Raw genomic sequence first — 20,223 nt, forward strand, 5'->3', positions numbered from 1 at the left:
CTCCTGGTGGGCTCGGGGGACCATATGTGATGCTGGCCCATTGCAAGGCACATGCCCTACCTACTGCATGCCCAAACCTATTAACTGTAACTTTTTCCATTGCCTCCCTGCTTCAGCATCAGGACTATATACTAGCCCTCTATCTTTATAAATGGAATATTAAGAGTCTAGGACTGATACGCTCATTAATTACCATAGTAGCAGAAGGCAATGACCCAAAGTTTACCAGGTGGAAGAGAGGGACAGCTCTAGCTTTCTCTTAGATGAAGGGATGCCTGAGCTCTACACTCAGAAATTACCTCTGTCGGTGCTCAGGAGACCATATGGGATGCTGGGAATCGAATCCGAGTCGGCCATGTGCAAGGCAAATGCCCTATCCGCTATGCTATCTCTCCAGCCCGAGCTAAGATTTTTAAAACAATTTTTTTAAAAAAAATCAAACAAATATGCCACCCCGGGAGGGGAAAGGTTTTTCTCTCTCGGCCTTTCCTTTCCCGGCGGCGTGGCAACCGCCATCTTTTAAGGTGCGCTAAATAGAGGTATGAGTTTGCAATGATTCAACTTCTGGCAGAAATTTCTCTGGACTTAATTACTAAAATACCAGAAATCCAAAAGGCCTCATATACTCTTCATTCTCAGCAATGTGAAACAAATGATCAAATTATGCCTTTTTGGCAGATGTGACTGTTGGGGGAAAATTCCAAATAATAATAGTGAGTTTTCTGTTTAAATATTGAATGTAATCAAAGTAAAGAAAAAGTAAAATGAAAATCATCAGCCACACAGGCAGGGGATGGGGGTGGGATGGGAGGTATACTGGGGTTCTTGGTGGTAGAACACGTGCACTGGTGAAGGGATGGGTGTTTGATCATTGTATGACTGAGACTTAAGCCTGAAAGCTTTGTAACTTTTCACATGGTGATTCAATAAAAAATTTTAAAAAATCAAACAAATAGAGCCAGGCCATTTTAACTAGAAAGAGGTTTCTGTAAATGGTATTACAATAGTTCAAGTTTACTGGATTGTGACATGGAAGGAAGAATAGTGTGAAAAGACTCAAATCATAGCCAGGGGGTGGAGAGATGGTACAGGGTTAAGCCTAGTACACTAGGCTGTGTACTGCTGGAAGGAGGGGGAGAAGGAAGAAGGTAGAGGGTGGAGGGAGGAGGGGAAGAAAAGGAAAAGGAGAAAAGAGGAAGGAAGGGAGGAGGAGGAGGAAGAGGAGGAGGAGAAGGCAGTGGCAGCAGCGGTGGCAAGGCCAGGGAGGGTCTCTGAGGCCCATAATGAGCCTGAAGATGATGGGCCCTCAATTTAGCTGATGACTATGGAAAGGTAATATAGGCCACATTCTCTAGATAAACAGTTGAGGAAATGCCAATATCTAATGAACTGGATACGGAAGGTGGAGAAGAGGAAAGGAAGAAATAAAGGCTCGTTCTCAGCTTTCCTCCTGGCCTGGCTGGGCGAATGGGGGTGACACTGCCAAGGGAAGGAGAGAAGGAGGCTACAGACTGGGTGTGGAGGCAAGGGGGCTGATTTTATACCGGATCTCTAACAAGCAGATGAGTTTTCGGTTTGTTTTGGTTTGGCTTGGTTTTTAGGCTACAGCTGACAGTGCTCAAGACTATTCCTGGATCTGCACTAAGGGATCACTCCTGGCAGGGTTCAAGGAACCATGTGTGGTGCTGGGGATCAAACCCAGGTTGACTTTGTGCAAAGCAAATGCCTTATACACAGTACTATCACTCTGGCCCTGTTTTCAGTGGTTTTAGGTTTATTTTATTTATTTACAGGACACACCTGGCAGTGTTCTGGAATCACACCACTTCCAGCAGAACTCAACCCACCAGGAGTGCTGGGAGTCATGGAGGCTGTGTTACGTGGAGCTAGGGAGGGAACCCAGGGCCTCTCTCCTTTGCCACTATTGATTTACTTTAACAAAAGCTCCACATTATTCTTCTTAACCTGACTTCAAAATATATTAAAGTTTACATGTAAAAGTCTCTTGCCCCCGAGCCTGGCTGTCTTCACTGGGGCCCCTCGGAGTGGGGTGGGGTGAGTTTCTCTCCCTGCCCTGAGCAGAGCGCCGGCAGCCAAGACCTCCAGAACCCAGCCACAGCCATGCTCAAAGCCCCTCTCCATACGTTCAGACGAGCCTCACGCATGAAGGAACCGGCAGAGGAACCCAGGTGTGCGGGACCCAGGGCTGAGATCTCCAAGCCTGCTCGGATAGGGACTGGTCCTCCTCCATTCAGACCCCCCATTTTCCGGTAGCTTGGCAGCCACACCCACAAACTGCCCCTGGCGCCGTGTAATTCCATCAACAGCCAAGATCCAGAGACTATAAAACAAAGCTCCTGGAAGCAACCTCTTATAGCCTAGTTCTCCCTCTCAGAGAACCTGGCAAGGTACCAAGAGCATCCTGCCCGCATGGCAGAGCCTGGCAAGTTCTCCATGGTGTATTCGATATGCCAAATACAGTAACAATGATGGGTCTCATCCCCCATACCCTGAAAGAGCCTCCAATGCGGCACCGCTCAGAAGAATGAGTAAAGAGAGGCTGCTATAAAATCTCAGGGCTAGAACAAATGGAGACATTACTGGCGCCTGCTTGAGCAAATCGATGAGCAACGGGATGACAGTGATAGGGTGATATGTAAGGTATATATATCACTGTATCACTGTCATCCCACTGCTCATTGATTTCCTCAAGTGGGCAATAGTAATGTCTCCATTGTGAGACTTGTTATTGTTTTGGCATATCGAATACACCACAGGTAGCTTGCCAGGCTCTGCCTCACAGGTTGGCCCTCAAATTATATAGGACTTAAGATCACCAACCACCATGAGATGAGATGTCTTAAGTTATACTTTTGACCTCCTGCAACTGTAAGCGTACTGAAATTTGTTTATATTTCTCTGAATTCCAATGGTGCGGTGCTTACTCTATGTTAGTATAAAAGTTTTGCTAGATATATGTGTGTGTATATATATATGGTGGTTCAATATATAGTTTCTGCAAAGATGTTTAGTTTACCTTACCAAAAAAAATTCTTTATTGTGCCTTCATTGAAGGACTCTTGGAGAAGGGGGAAAATCATTTAAATTAAAATAGACTTCAGGATTGGACTGATAGTACATCGAGTCAGGAGTTTGTCTTCATGTGGCCGACCTGGGCTTGATCCCCAGCTCCCACATGGTCCCCTGAGTTCTGCCAGGAGTGATTAGTGGGTGCAGAGCAGGATGAACTCCTGAGCATTTCTGGGTATGTCCCCAAAACAAAACAAAACAAAACAAAACAAAACAAAGAAACTGAATCAGACTTGGACCCAGAGAGATAGAACTGGGATTGATGCACCTGCTTGTATGTGGCTGACCCCAGTTCACACCCTGGTACCAAACCTACTGCCTTGTCCCCACTGGGAGTGACTCCTGAGCGCAGAGCCAGACTAAACCCTAAGCACTACTGAGTATAGCCAAAATTTTTTAATTATTTGTTGGTAACACTGACTTTCTTTCTCCTTGATTTTAAGTAGTCAGACAGGTTTGATAAGCTACTAAGGCTATCAGCTCCTGGGCTAAGAGGGAATAAAATTCTGAGGCCCCAGTAGCATAGATTTTCCTAGTTCCTAAGTACAAATTTCCTATTTGTAATCACTGTACAATTCTTTGCTTTATGAGTCCGGATGCTGGACAATGGATGGAAGCTAAGTCTTACCGCTGAGTCTTGGTCCATCAAGTATGCACCATGGCCTTGACTTACAGCTTCTCTGTACTCCTGGTGGGCTTCTTCCTTCTCTTTAATCTGAAAAAGATGGGCTTTTATGTGAGTCATAATATGGTCCGTGATCTCAGATGTTATCAGTGAAGACTTCACTAAGAACCAAGCAAATTCATAACACTAAATTGTTTATGAATGAAAATGTAATAATGCATTATCCAGTAAGGTGATAGATACCATGCCTAATTTGAGTTTGGATCAGAAAAAAGTCAACCAAGAAGAAATGCTCTTGAGTTGGGACTAAACAATTTCAGAGCCAATAGTTTAAAAAAAAGTTTGGCTCCACCTCCCTGTACTTCTGGAAGCTCCAGTAGTCACACCCATGAGTCACTTCTGACAATGCCATGCAAGTGCATCTACTAGCCTTGTCCCAGAGACTCATAAATAAATCTCAAAAGAGATCAACTAGCCACAAAAATATTCTTTGGGAGGGTCACACCCAGAGGTGCTCTGAGGTTATTCAAGGTTCTGCACTCAGGAATTACTCCTGCTGGTGTTCAGGGAACCATATGGGATGCTGGGGATCGAACCTGGGTTGGCCACGTGCAAAGCAAACATCCTACCCACTGTATTATTGTTTTGACCCCCAGTAAACATTTTCTGGGTTCCTGCTCATGGCTGAGACATCCAGGGAACCAGGAAGTGGGATGGGTTAGCCCAGTGCCCACCCAAACAGAGCCCTGGCAGCTGCTCGCTGCCACACTCCAAAACTGCCTCCATGCCTCTGGCTGAACTTCCAACCTCTCAAGACAGAACCTCACTCAGAAACTAACCTGCCGAAAATGCAGGTATGTGGATCTTTGTGACTGAAATCACTAAGCTTTCCCAGAGTAGGGATGGGCTGCCTCCCCCACAACCTCCCTTACTTCTGGAGCCCCGGCAGTCGTGTCCACACCCCACAGCCACCATCCAGTTAAAAATGTAACTCCAGGGGTTGGAGCGGTAGCACAGCAGGTAGGGCGTTCGCCTTGCATACGGCCAACCCGGATCCGATTCCTAGCATCCCATGTGATCCCCCGAGCATCGCCAGGAGGAATTCCTGAGTGCAAAGCCAGAAATAACCTCTGTGCATCACCGGGTGTGACCCAAAAAGAAAAAAAAAATGTAACTCCAGCTCTCTCCAGTTAAAAATTCTGAACTTCCTGGTCCAAACTCTATAACACTAATAATCCAGAAGTAGCACACCAAATTGGATGAAATGTAATACAAGAGACAACCAATCACAAATAACAAAACCCCCTCACCCCCCACCCCACCCCACCTCTGTGGCAGGGCATTCCCTAAAAACTTTTTTACATATGTAGATCTTACCGATTCCATGTAAACTCCAAAATATATTAACAAAGAATTTTTTTAAGTTTTATTAATGACAGGTAAGATGATTATTATCATATGAGATCCAAGTATAAAATAAAATATAATGCAATATACTTTATGCTCCAGAGTTGAAAACTTTCTTCTGTGGATGTGAATAGATACTTTTTTCATTTTTATTTATTATTTTATTTATTATATTGTATTAAATGCTTAAATTTACAGTATTTAAAATCATATAGCAATCGCAAACTGGCTTTTACTGATTTATTTTCTGATCATTTTATTTGCCATTTCTTAAAATTTTGTTGGAACAAGCAATATAAAGTAAATTTGTTATGTGCCTAACAGGTTGGGTGAGAGATTGGGTGGGGAAACTGGTGGAGGGAAGGTCACACTGGTGGTGTTAGGACGCTAAATGCCTGAAACAGCTGTATTATGAACAACTTTGTAAATCATGGTGTTTCATTATATCACTGTCATCCCATTGTTCATCGATTTACTCAAGCGGGTGCCAGTAACGTCTCTGTCCCAGCCCTGAGATTTTAGCAGTCTCTTCTTACTCGTCTTTCCCAACAATTGGAGGCTTCTTTCAGGGTCAGAGAAATAAGACCTGTTATTGTTACTGTTTTTGGCATATTGAATACACCACAGGTTCTGCCATGTGAGCGGGTACTCTCGGTAGCTTGCCGGGCTCTCTAAGAGGTATATATTTTTATTTCTCTCTATGATGATGTGTTGCACAGCTGCTTTGCGGCTGCATGGTCCAGGAATATGTTCACTCATGTGAGGGTAGGCCCGAGTGTGTGAAAAGCGGCCTGGAGCATGGTGGCGGTTGGGTTGTGGAGCTTGGCTGCCAGGCCTGGGTCCCTTGGGGTGGGGGAGGGCTCTCACTCGCCCTTTTCTGGGGTGCCTCAAGTGAAAACAGCCTGGTGTGGAGCCCAGTGGTATGGTTATAGGGCCTGATTTTATGCTCCCTTCAGGGAGAAAGCAATTGTGAGTTCTAGAGGTGAGGAGATTATCTGGCGCTGGTAGGAAGTGACTTATGCATGTTTAAAATATCTCATAATTGCATATATTTGATAAATCCATTTATTTGTTCTAAGAATTTTTAATTGAATTTTGCTTTCTATAATATATATGAATTGTGATTCTCGGGATGTGTAGTTAAATACAAATAGTATGTACATGTCAGGGGCTGAAGAGATGGTATAGTGAGCAGGGCAATTGTCCTGCATGCAGTGAACCTTGCTTATTCCTGGGCACCACATGTCCCTGAGTCTTAACCCCCAAGCAAGGCACACAACTTACCAACCCACTGTACTATATTTCTCCAGATAAAATGGAAATTTTAAAACATTATAAAGTAAAGCTTTCTAGATCTTGCTTACACAGGGACTCAGAATTTGTTTAATAACCACACAGTTCAATTCCAGCAATAATACTTCTTATTATTTTATTAATGTAATGGCATTTATGAAATTCCATGAACTATACTTTAAATAAGTCTTCTACACTTGTGATTTCTTAGGTGAATGATTTACTATGTTTATGAAAACAGAATTAATATTAATGACCTCATTTGATGTTTTCTACTGACAAGTTGCGGGCATATTTTTGGTGATTTTGTTGTGACAGATGAGATCCTCTTAAGATGCAATTCGATTTCCTATGAACTAGTTAGGGAAGATGATTCTCTAAACTAATCTACCTACTAAGAAAGATTGTCTTGTTATTTTATTATGGTGGGCAGAAATATAGACTTTTGAAAAACAGAAAGAGTGTTATTTCTGGAGCTTCTGTAATGAGCCATGACCCTGGCACTGGACAAGGCCTCACTATCTCCACTAGCAGAGCTGCACAGACTTCCCCCAAGAAGTCAGGAACAAGGTGTGCTGCCAATACCAACAAATTCCACAACTATAGTCTGACTCTAAATTTGCAATAATGAGGTAGCAAAATGAGTGAGAAGCTTTCATTGTTACCAGGACCATTACAGAGATGTTGATATTTAGCAATGTGTAGTTTAAGGGAACGTGAAAAAGCATAAAGTGAGCCGCATCAGGGATGTATCAAAAGTACCTTAAAAATCCTTTTATATCTCTGAGATATCTCAGTTTTTCCTTCAGATTTCATTTTTTAATAAAAAAAGTCACCATGGTGTTTAAATTTTTTAAAAAATCAGAATTTTATACTGAACCATAATCTTTAAAATTTCTTAAAAATCAATAAAATTTAAAATTTACAGACTTAATCACCTGCTACTTCTTTTTTTTTGTTTGTTTTTACTTTTTGGGTCACACCCAGCAGTACTCAGGGGACCATACAGGATGCCGGAGATTGAACCTAGGTTGGCCGCATGCAAGGCAAATGTCCTACCTGCTGTACTATCACTCCGGCCCATCAACTGCTACTTCTTTAAGAACAATTTATCTTAAAAAGATACAACAGGGCCTAGGAATTGCTCAAAGATGAGTTCTCATGAAAGAACATGAGGAGCCCTGAGCTCAGTTCCCAGCACCGCATGGTCCCTGGCCCCCTGGGAGGGTCCCTGAGCAGCACCAGATAGGGCCCCCAAAGTTAAAACAATAACTTTCAGTTTGATTAAAATAGCAGGGTGCAGAGGATCAGTTTTCACAAAAGCAGGTGAGGGCTTCACCGATTTCCCATGTGGCTTTCCTGCTTGTCTATTAGAATCTCCCTGACAAATGAAGACATGACAGTCAGGGACGGAATGGTCCCAGGGAGGACTGCCCACGTGGGGATGACTGCAGGAGCCTGACTTAGCAAACAGTATCTCTGAGTTTTGATATGGCTGCTACTCAGCCTTATAGCTGTAAATAAACTTAGAAAATAAAGATTTGAGGCAATAGGAGGTTGATGTTTGAAGCCTTAGAGTAAGTCACAACTCATTTTCTCCCCTTACCTCTCCTACTATGTGCTTCCCATTGATGAAGGCTTCAAAACCGCACACAGCTGCCTTGTCATCCAAAGGAAAAATGTACTTTGCTTCAATGGGTACGTGACTTTGATTAGTGTATGTCTGAAAAACAACAATCTGAAAGGGAAAAAAAATCATATACTCTAGGAAACCATGTGGAACAACTATTAATAGAAACTATTAAGCACATTAAAAAAAAGTCCCTGAATTTCTATACCATCCCTTAAACCCTCACCCCTGGGTCAGGACCCACCACTGACACATAGAATCCACGTCACACAGGGGAACGGTGAAAGTGCCGGAGCTCAGCCAGCATCCTCCTCAGGGAAGCAGGGCAGCCCTCAGGAGATGCTATGTTCTCATGTTTTATGTTTCAAAGGACACTTGGAGTCACTTAGACCAGAGGTCTAAGTCAGCTTCATGTTCTGTGTATGACTGTGCATTCAAAAAGTACATGATTTGAGGAGTTAGGAAGAAGCTCAAAGAGCTGGAGTGTTGGCTTCCCTGCAGCACCCTGCATCCAGCCACTGTATCATATGGTCTCACAAGCACCACTTGGTGTAAACACCACCAAAACCCAACAGCAACAGGGGCAGACTGATAGTTCAGCAGGCAGGGCATTTTCCTTGCAAGTAGCTGGCCTGGGTTTGATCCCTAACATCTCATGTGATCTCCCGAATACCATCAGGAGTAATTTCTGAGTACAGAGCCAGGAGTAACCCCTGAGCATACCAAGTGTGCCCACCCCCCCCCATCAGAGAGAGAGAGAGAGAGAGAGAGAGAGAGAGAGAGAGAGAGAGAGAGAGAGAGAGAGAGAGAGAGAGAGGGAGGGAGGGAAGGAGAGAGAGAGAAAAACAAAAAAAATCAATAGCAACAAAATTTGCTACATGAGGAACGACTTGGCGCCAGAACTGCACAGGAGGAAGAGAGCAGCATGGAAAGCCTTCAAGAGCATCGAAGAAGTGGTTAAGAGGATGAAGGATCTCCAGCTCCCGGCACATCTTTTCAATTCCACCGTTCTTCATGCACTAACGTATGCCTTAAGACCTGGACCCTACCCAAACAGGATGAGAACGCTATTCATGTATTCCAAAGAGGAATCAAAAGAGCTATGCTAGGAATATCACATCTCACTCAAGTGAGAGAAGGAATCTGGAGTTCTGACCTCTGTCGACAGTCAAGAATCAGGGATACTGTCTCATTTGCCAAAAATCAGTTGCCAAAAATCAAAAATCAGATGGGCCAGACACGTAATGAGAATCAGAGACGACTGCTGGACTAGAGCTGTTACCGACTGGATTCCACGGGATGTCAACAGACCGTGTGGCCGCCCACCAACAAGATGGTCAGACTTCATCAAAACACTGAATGAATGGTTTGAGGCACTTCCTGTGCCTGGAGCGAGCAGACAGCATTGGGCTACACTAGCACATGACAGGGACAAATGGGGATGTTACCGGCGCCCGCTTGAGCAAATCGAAGATCAATGAAAAGACAAGTGATATAAGTGATGATGACAAAAGTTCTTTTGGGAGGACTTAAAAGAGAAACTAACATACTATATCATATTTTAAATTTTTATTCACTTCCTCTGGACAAAACTGGTATCTAACTAAACTAAAAACACTCAACTCAGGGACCCGTATACCTCACATATGTGAGGCTCTGAGCTCAATCTCAACACCACATTGCTCCCCACCTGTCTGGCATCACCAAGAGTGACCCCAAAACCAAGGACCTGAAAGAGTACAGAAGGTAGGGTGCTTGCCTTGCACATGACCAACCCAGGTTACATCCCTGGCATTCCATATGGTCCCCTGAGCACTACCAGGAATAATTCCTGAGTGCAGAGCCAGGAGTAACCCCTGAGGGTCACTGGGTATGGCCCATAAACAAACAAAATAAAATAAAACTCGAAACTCCACAAAAACAGCAACACTAATTTATTCCAAGAAGAGTACAATGTGTTAGGCATGGGTGACAGGGCTTTTGTCAATGCAGCACCCTCTACTTGCAGCAAGCCTTCTTCCCTGTCTTCATGGTTTCACTTTCCAGGACACCCAGGAAGGTTATCAGGAGATTTCCTACATTGTTGGCTCAGGCATCACCTAAGGAGGACGACCCCACTCACTCCAGTCACATGCTCAAACCTCTCCTTCCTGGGCATTCCTGTTCTCTCTGCTGAGACTTTCCTCTCTAGCACCGATCACATCCAGCAGTCTCGGCATTTCATTTATCATATTTACTGTCTATTCCCCGCACAGCCTGTGCTCTGTAAGGGAAGCTTCCTTCCTGTTTATTGCCGTGTATGAACACAAGGTAGAACAGTCCCTAGAAAGTAGTAGTGACTCAATAAATGAACATATTTAACACATACATCTGTAACCAAATTATCACTTATAAAGCACACATACTTACCTTAGATATCATAAACCCACCAAGAACATACCTGAGCTATAAAGTCTATTATTTTCCCCTTGATGCAAACATCCTCCAGAGGAACCAAATTCCCAGAGATATCCTGAAGGCCGGCCTTGATGCTGCTGTCAGGTTTGGTGTCTGGTAACTGGTAATCTATAGTCAGAACATAAATTTACATTAACTTTTAGCACTCAAGGTCACCTATGCGCTGTTTCTGTTATCTTGGTCTTTATTTCTTCCCTTCATATATTATATTTTAGGAAACATGAACAATTATACATTTTCTCATGTTCAACAGCCAATGCTGAAAAGTAAGTAAACCCCCATGAGGCACACAGTAAGCTTTTTAACAGATACCCTGACTTCTCAAATCTGGAGATTGCTAGAGTAATTTTGAAAACCAAGAATCGTACTATTACTAAATGATAGTTAAACATAACAGAAGTACACAAAGATATCAAGAATATCTAAATAAGTGTAGTTTAAGCACAAATCTAGATATTTGCATTCTATGGCTTGCCATTCTACATTGGTCTGTCACTGATTTGTAATGCCACAAACTTGTGCAGGAACAATACAAGACTTCCAAGACTCTCAATCCAATAAAGTAAAAATATAACTCCTAATACAGTTTCTGGGGAAATTTTCTTAAAACTGTTCTTGGTGGTACAAGATTATAGTTATGGTTAGATACATAAATATAGGCTCTCTTGCCAGATATTTCATTAACTGATTCCTAGAGGAAAAAAAATCATCCTCTTGAAAAAATATGAAGTCACACATTTATTTAAGAAAAAAATCTGATCAGAGCTAGAGTTATAATACAGCAGGTAGGGGTGGTCCCCAAAGCACCACCAGGAGTAATTCCTGAGGGCAGAGCCAGGAGTAATCCCTGGGCATCACTGAGTCTGTTCCCTCCTAACCACCAACTCAAAAAAAATTTTTTTTAAGTAAAACAAATCAATATAAGGGCCTTGCATATGTGTCCCATTAGCACAGCCCTGACTTGCAGATCTGAAACTACACGCTTAGTTCGGACACTGTCTACATGCCCAGTGTGAACTGAGAGCGCAGCCACAAAGTATGCAAGCACCAACACAAATGACAAAGGACAGGACTAGAGAAATGTCCATGTGTTTTATAATGCTGTTAATCATGATGTTATGGTTTGGTCTTCTCATTGTCTGAGATTCTATCATCCTCGCAAATCTCTGAACTACTAATATATGAGAAGCACATTAGAATGGAGGACCTTTACTTAATGCAGATATTAATCTCATCCCATCTGAGAGAAGATGGAAGCCACCAAGACTATGCAGTTGTCCAGCAATGCCACTTTTGGGGAGTACTAAGTTATCAGTGAAACCCAAGCTTATTCCTAAAGCTGTTTGACCAACCCCAATATCCCTACTTGACTTTCTGTACTTTTTTTTTAATGAATCACCATGAGATAGTTACAGATTTACAAACTTTCATGCTCATGTTTCAGTCAGACAATGATCGAGTACCCATCCCTGCACCAGTGCCCGTTCTCCACCATCAATGTTTCCAGTATCCCTCCTGCCACCACCATCCCCCAGCCCCACCGGCTCTGTGGCAGGCACATTTCCTTTTACTCTCTCACCTTTTGGGTATTATGGTTTGTAATACAGGTACTAAGTGGCCATCATGTTTGGTCCATACCCTACTTTCAGCAAACATCTCCCATCCTGAGCGAGCCCTCCAACCATCATTTACTTGGTGGTCCTTCTCTATCTCAGCTGCCTTTTCCCCCAGCATGTCATATGCCAGCTTCCAAGCCGTGGAGGGATCCTCCTGGCCCTTATCTCTGCTATCCTTGGGTCTTAGTCTCCCATTATGTTACTTTATATTTCACAAATGAGTATAGTCATTCTATCTCTGTTTCTCTCTGACTCATTTCACTTAGCATGATATTCTCTATGTTGTTCCACTTACATGAAAATTTCATGACTTCATCTTTCCTAAGAGCCGTAAAGTATTTCATTATGTAAATATACCAGAGTTTCTTTAACAAGTCATCTGTTCTCAGGCATGACATTCTGTACTTTGATGTCTATTTTTGTGTATTTATGTTCATACCACACCTGGAAGTGCTCAGAGGCCACTCCTGGTTCTGTGCTTGGGGTTGACTTAACAACAGTGGAGCTAAGGGGACCATGGGGTTGAACCAATTTTTGGCTGCATGCAAGATACTTATCTCAACCCTGTACTTTTACTTCAGGCCTTATACTTGGACACCTAAAGTTGGTTCAGCAGTTTTCATGTTTGCTATTCTGACACAGAAAAGATCAATAGAGTTGTGTTAATGAATAAGATGTAACTTTGCGATGACTTAATCTTTCTTAAACATACCGTGATTTTTACAAAATAAAAAAATATAAAGTATTACATATAAGGATATATGTATAGTTACCAAATATGACTATAAATTCCACTGAATATGCTTGAGTTTTCTTAGTACCATGTAGAACAGTATTCAAAAAAACAATATTACCTTTAACTTCTGAAAAATCTGGAGACTCAGTTCTGAATTCCTCTAATTCAGTATCATTGCAAGGACAAAAGTCCTTTATTTCATCTCCAGGTATACAGAACTTAATGATATACTTCATTTTAATCTGATTGGTATTATATACTACAAATTCATCATCCTAGAGAAAACAGAAATTCAAGATGGGAAAAAACTGACAAAAGTCAAAAAGCAGAATCTGCTAAGGTAGAAAATATTAAATTCATATGGTAGACATACAAGTTTTGAAATTAAGCATAATTAATAAAATCAGAAATCTTCATGCACATTTCTTGGTATAAGTAAATACCTCAAAGTCTGTGCTGCCAGTGGCTGCTCCTGCAACACCATGGACACTGTCGTAACCTGGTGGCGCTTTCGTTAAGGAGAAATCTCTCTTCTCTAAGTCCATGTACTTTCCAAGGGCAACGTCACAGATGACCAAGAGTCTGGAGCCTTCTGTCTCTCCTGGGCATGAGTACTTAATACTTGTACTACATGGGAAAGAAAAAAAAGTACAGATTTATAGACACTTGGTAGTAATATTTTGTGTAAAGAAAATACTGATTAAAAGTATTTGCTAATACTCCCCAAAGCATTATACAGATTTGATGTGATCCCTATAAGAGTACCCATGATTCTTCAAAGAAATTGACCAAACATTCCTGAAATTCATATGGAAAAACAAACCCCCCAAATAGCTAAAGCAATTCTTGGTGGGGAAAAGAGATGGGAGGCATCACCTTGTTCAACCTCAAACTATACTACAAAGCAGTAATAATTAAAACACCATGCGTTTTTGTAAGTCACACACACATGACTCCACTCAGCAGGGCTGCAGGCTTCCTCATTTTCTGTCTCCATATCACCTTCTGGTCTCAACACCACACTCTCTGAAGAGCTCAGTGACTACCTGCTTGCTTGCAATCACTCCTTAATCCATTTTGATTTTATTTTTGTGCCACTCCTGACGTTACTGCAGGCTTACTTATGGCTCTACACTTAGGGATCACTCCTGGCAATGCTCTAGGGAACATGAGGGGCGCCAGGACAGAACCCGGGTCAGCAGCATGCAAGACAAGTGCTCAACTTGCTGTAGTATGGCTCAAGCCCCTCTTTAACTCATTGTAATTAGGCTTTATTCAGTTTCCTTCACTGAAGACACTTTGCTAACAACATTGAGAACTTACATTTGGTTAAACAAAATCCCATTAAAAACTTATTTTAAGGTGCAAAAAGTTTTACTTTGAAACATTTTATACACAAAGAGAAAAGAAGGCTGACAATGTAAATATAATGTTCAAAGATAATAACACTAAGCACAATATAGTAACCACAGATTGGAAGAAAAAGAAAACCTGGGGGTATGATCCTGCCAACAGGTCAGCCTGTACCTGCGGGGAGAGTGCATCAGCAGCCTAATGGTGCCTTCAGGCCTCCTGATACCCCAAAATTGCCACTGTGCCTTTGGCCGGACCCCAACAACTTGGGACCAAGTTTACCAAGAAATTAAACGGCCAAAAGTTAGGTATGTGGGAGCCACACCCACAAATCACCTACGGTTCAGCTATACAAGCTCATTTATTGGCCTAATTTCAGAGACCCATAAATAAATCTCGAAAGAGACCAAAAGCCACAGTTAACCTCGAACCTGCACATGGCTGAACAGACGGGGGTAAATCGGAGGGGGAAGGTTGACCTGTGCCTGCCCAAGCAGACCAGCCACTTGCTTCCACAATCCAAAATCACCACCATACCCCCAGCCTGACCCCATCGTCTCAGGACAAACCTCACCAAGATACAATTGGCTGAAAATTTGGGTATGTGGGTTTTGTGACTAAAATCTCCAGGCTTTCTCGGAGCTGGGGTGGGTTACCTTTCCCACTTCCCAAAACACATGGAAGCACTTGCGGTCACTCCCACGAACCAACTCCAGTGCCACCCTGTAAATTCTATTACTAGCCTTGCTTCAGAGACACATAAATAAATTTTGAAAGAGGTCAAAAGCCAGAGACACAGCAGAGATATCCACAGGCTGGATATCTCTCCAGACCCCATACCAAGCCAGTTTCATCAGGGCACTCCAAATGAAGCAGGTGCAGTCTCCCTGCCTGCTCCAGATAGAATCCCAGAGACTAAGAGCTTCCACAAGCAAGGCCCAAGTATGTGGGATCCAGGACTAAATCTCCCTGTTGCATGGTGGCAGAGGTGCTGGGCTGTCCCTCCTCACTCCCCACCCGATCATTGTCCTGGCTGTCAGCCCACAATGTGGCTCTGGGCATCACCTTAGCACACCAACAGTCCTAGTCCAGAGACGCCCAATTGAATCCCCAAATGGATTAGCGCCCTACAGAAATGTCTCTGGAACCCAAACATTAACAATCTAGGATTCCAGAAGCATGTGGCTTCAGCACCCAAAATATTCAAAATGAGCAGTGAACAATAAATGATGTAGTATCTGCCCCTGGCCGGCAGGCTTGAATGGTGGTGGGAAAATTCAAGTAAAACACAATGCCCAATAGTAGAGAGAGAGTACTGGGGGAAATTGCCTGCCATGGACCCAGGGTGAGGACTTGGATGGGGGGAGGGATACACTGGGGACACTGGTGGTGGAAAATGTGCACCGGTGGAAGGATGGGTGTTCGATCATTATATGGCTGAATCTTGAATATGAAAGCTTTGAAACTGTATCTCATGATGATTCAATTTAAAAAAAAGGTAATGTAGAGTTCATGCCCAATTCATTCAGCTTAATCCAATGGTTGAATAACTAGCAGTACTCCTACATTAAAAAAAATAAAGAAGAAAACCATTATTCCTACGTGGCTTCATACTGACACCCCCAGAGGTAATCTAATCATTATTGGTTTTAGGGAGGGTAATGTTCTTTCCTCTCTTTTTATAGTAGTGATACAAATCTGTGCCCCTCAACAGTGAATGTTTAGTGTTGGTTTTTCTTTGCATCTATAGTCATAAAGAATTTTTTTGTTCCATGTTATATCCCATGGGTATGTGCAACTATAGTGCCCTTGCTTACACTATTATATTGTCCATGTAGAATGATACCAAAATGCTCTGACACATCCCACTGCTAACGGACCTTGTATCATTTCCATGTTCTGTTATTAGTGTCATTAGTCCTTCCTTTTTTTATATGTCTCCTGGTACAAGTATGCCATACTATAATTTTTCTAGGGTTATGTCCCTTTTATATTTTTAAGGGGACCACCTGAAAATTGCTCAGGGGGCCTGGGGATCATTTTCTACAATATGTGGCCAACTGAGCCAGACCATTCAATGCTGAGCCCAGCTTTTCAGTGCTCCTTGGCCCCAGCTGTACTGGGGAACACTTATGTCACCCCCAGCGATGTTCAGGAGCATTCGAGGCTCACCCACCATGCTTGGGAACCATGTGGTGTGGGCCTCAGCTTTTGACCTGGCTCCCTGATCTTAGTGGGTTCTTGACCCAGGTTGCATATTATATTCCTCCTTTAAAAATAGAAAACCGGGGGCTGGAATGATAGCACAGCGGATAGGGTGTTTGCCTTGCATGCGGCCAACCCGGGTTCGATTCCCAGCATCCCATATGGCCCCCTGAGCACGGCCAGGGGTAATTCCTGAGTGCAGAGCCAGGAGTGACCCCTGAGCATCGCTGGGTGTGACCCAAAAAGCAATAAATAAATAAATAAATAAATAAAGTAAAAAATAAAAATAGAAAACCAAGCCTCATTCCTAGAAATATTGATCAAACTAACTGGGGTGAAATCAGCATCAGCAGCCTTGAGAAGCTCTCCCAGATGTTCCAAGGTGTGGCTGGAATTGCTGAGTCTTACAATCAACAAATCTCTTCAACTATACCAGATAGTGTAAAAATTTTTTCAAGAGAGTTTATCAATTTATACTTTTACCAACATATCTGAGAGTTCAGATTTTTTTTCCGGTTTGTTTGGTTTTAGTTTTGAGCCACACCTAAGGGTGCCCAGGGCTTATTCCTGACTCTGCACTCAGGAATCACTCCTGGAGGTTCTTGGGAAACCATACAGGATGCCACGGATTAAACTCATGTTGGTTGCATATAAGGCAAGTGCCCTACCTGCTGTACTATGGCTCTGGCTCAAGAGTTCAGATTTTTCTAGCAAGTGACTAATACTCAGAGATGCTGAACTTCTTTTGGTCTGTATGGTAAATGTAAACTCTATCATGATGGTTTAGTAAGTTTTTGATTACCAATCTTTTCAAATATTATTGTCTGTTTCTCTTCTGTTGGTTCATATTCATGTCTTTTACTCTTTTGCTTATTGGGTTATCTTTTTTTTGGAGGATTTGTAGGAACTCTTTGAAAATCCTGGGTAATTATCCCTTCTTATGGGCCAGAACCCAGAAGCCATCATTTAGGTCTGTGACCACACAGATTATTTAATTTCTCTGAGACTGTTTCTTTTTATAAAGTGCAGTCACTATACCAGCTGTGAGGTTTACAGACAATCTACAATAGACATTTAGCCTGGTGCTTGACACAGGGCAGGGATTATACATGTTTTGGCTATGGCCAGGATGAAGCTCAAAGGCGGTGTGCTGATTTGTATGTGTGAGGCACTGAACTCAATCCCTGGCACTGCATGAACAAACAAACAAAAAGTTACATGGCTGACTAAGTATTAGCGAAGATGTTGAAGATAAAGTGTTATTGCAGGCATGCAGAGCTTATACATAATCCATAAATTGTTTAATGTGACACAGACTATAGGATCTCAGGTTATCTATGATATAGAATAAAAACAGGACTCCAGTCATGAGGGTGGGTCAGAATTAAATAGGCATAAAAGCTCTCAAGATAGAAAAAACACTCAGATGATTTCAAGTATCCTAAGTATCCACCACTTCTGTCATATAGAGAGAAAACTGGTTGTTCTCAATGATCTCTTTTGGGTAAGAAATTCCTCACCAAAGAAGACAGGAAATATACAGTGTATACTCAGTAGTGGCTGATTCCTTGGTGCTGGGTGTGAATTACATAATTTCTTTTTTCTGCTTTTTGGGTCACACCCAGCAATGCTCAGGGGTTACTCCTGGCTCTGTACTCTCAGGAATCACTCCTGGAAGTGCTGGGGGGACCATATGAAATGATGGGTATCGAACTCAGGTCAGCCGTGTGAAAGGCAAAGACCCTACCCTTATACTATCACTCCAGCCCATGAATTACATAATTAACATACTAACCTGAGTGAATTGCTGAAATATATGCCACTCCCAAGATTTCCAATGTCCGTTCTTTTCACACCACGGTCTTCAACTACTCTGGGTAAAAGTAAGCCACTAAAAAGAAAAGGACATTATAACGATTTAATAAGAAAAAACAAGCCAAGATCATGCCATACAATTCCAACAAAAATAGGTGTTTTAATTGCTCGAAGAAGACCAGTGTGCTAATAATCCAGACTCAGCAAGACAAATGTTGCATGACCTCCCCTGCATTCAAACAAGTTAAACTCTGACATCTATAGAGTAAATGACAGCTTCCAGGGACTATGGAGAGATACTTCCAAGGTGGAGAGATATTGGTCAAATGTGCAAACTCTCAGTTATAAGATGAATACATTACAAGTTCACTAAGTCCTAGAGAGCTAACAAGCCGCACAGTGGTTTTGTTCCTACGACTGTATTGTATGTTTGGAATCTGCTGAGGTCATGTCTTCTCATCACAAGGAAAACAGGTAACCAATGAGGGGATCAATATGCTCATGAACTTGATTGTGGGGATCATCACACATACCATAAAAATCACATTATGTCAACCATGTCTCCATAAAGTTGGAAAATAAGAAATAAAATCTATAGCATGATATAAAAAAAGAAAGCATTCCCGGCTGAGAAGTACTATGGGGGAAGGTGCTTGCACTGCCTGCAGCAGACCCTCTTCAATCCCCTGCATCTCATAGGGTATCCTGGGCACCATCTCCTGATGATCCCTGAGCACTGCTGGGTGTGACCCAAAAGCAAACAAACAAACAATTCAAAATAATCCCACAGAAAGAGTCCCAGGTGCCACTGAAATGTACCAAGCTACGAATGATTTCTTGTTTCTCTCTCTCTCTGTTTCTCTCTCTCTCTTTGTTTCTCTCTCTCTTTGTTTCTCTCTCTCTCATCTCTCTACCCTCTCTTCTCTACCCTCTCTCTCTCTTCTCTACCCTCTCTCTCTCTTCTCTTCCCTCTCTCTCTCTCTCTCTCTAAGCTTTTTTGGGTCACACCTGGTAACACAGGTCAGCTACGTGCAAGGAAAAAGCACTACCCACTGTACTATCACTCCAGCCCCAATTTCTGATTACTCTTAACTTGTCCTGGGTCACTGGACAATTTTCCTATTCCTGGTTTTCCCTCCTCAGGCAGAGGTGCGCCCCCACCCTGCCACTCCCTCATACCCCCATGGCCATTCTCACTTGCTCAAGGCCTTTTAGATGTTCTTACTGGCTGTTTAGTATATAGGGGATGCTGCAAAGTGAAACCATGATTACTTTTGGGAAGGGCAGCTAAAGGGAAAATTCTAAAATTCATAGACTAAAAAGCATACCATAAAAACACAAAAATCAAAGCATCAGGCCCACATAACTGCACCATTCCTTAATGGCAGTGGCTCCAAGTTCCGAGTTCTCCCTTCCCATCACAAAAATGAAGCAAGTCCCAGGGCTGGGGAGACAGACCAATGGCGGGGCACTGCTACATGGAAGAGCCTGGCTCAGTCCCTGTGTTGCAGAGTCCCTGTGGGTATGGCCCTCGTGGTCCCTTTGGCTGAACATGGCAGGGAATGGCCAGGATACTAATGATAATAATAAAGCAATTGCTAACCATGAACTATACTTCAACATATATAGCAATAAATACAAATTCTATACTTTTTCATAATTTATTCAATTTTCCTGGGAATATTGTAACTATCTTTTTTGTTGTTATTTCAGGGTACACCCAGCATTGTTCAGGGCTTACTCCTGGCTCTGTGCTCAGGAATCAGTCCTGGTGGGGCTTGGCAGACCATATGCAGTGCTGGGGATCAAATCTGAGTTGGCTGCATGTAAGGGAAGCACTTTATCCACTGTGCCATCTCTGGTTTAATAGATTTCTTCATAGTTTAGGTCACATGGTTACAACATGGCTTTAACGCACCTTACCACCACCAAAGTGCCCAAGAACTTCACCACTGTGATAGAAGTATGTTTTTTCTTTCTTTTTAAAATTTATGGT

At 42.6% G+C, this 20,223-nt stretch overlaps 1 protein-coding gene across 2 annotated transcripts in view; it reads right to left on the reverse strand.

The window, feature by feature from the left end:
* PARP4 (poly(ADP-ribose) polymerase family member 4) overlaps window positions 1–20,223 on the reverse strand; it is a 96,142-nt gene that overhangs the window by 44,145 nt on the left and 31,774 nt on the right. For both annotated transcript variants that reach the window (XM_055139998.1, XM_055139995.1), the window contains exons 12-17: window positions 18,208–18,303; window positions 13,298–13,481; window positions 12,973–13,129; window positions 10,486–10,610; window positions 8,022–8,153; window positions 3,719–3,805 (exon numbers count right to left, since the gene is read on the reverse strand). In XM_055139998.1, coding sequence (XP_054995973.1) covers window positions 3,719–3,805; window positions 8,022–8,153; window positions 10,486–10,610; window positions 12,973–13,129; window positions 13,298–13,481; window positions 18,208–18,303 — 781 coding nt within the window. The remainder of the gene's footprint in view (window positions 1–3,718; window positions 3,806–8,021; window positions 8,154–10,485; window positions 10,611–12,972; window positions 13,130–13,297; window positions 13,482–18,207; window positions 18,304–20,223) is intronic.

Source organism: Sorex araneus, chromosome 1 (assembly GCF_027595985.1).
Source record: "Sorex araneus isolate mSorAra2 chromosome 1, mSorAra2.pri, whole genome shotgun sequence".
Lineage (NCBI taxonomy): Eukaryota > Metazoa > Chordata > Mammalia > Eulipotyphla > Soricidae > Sorex > Sorex araneus.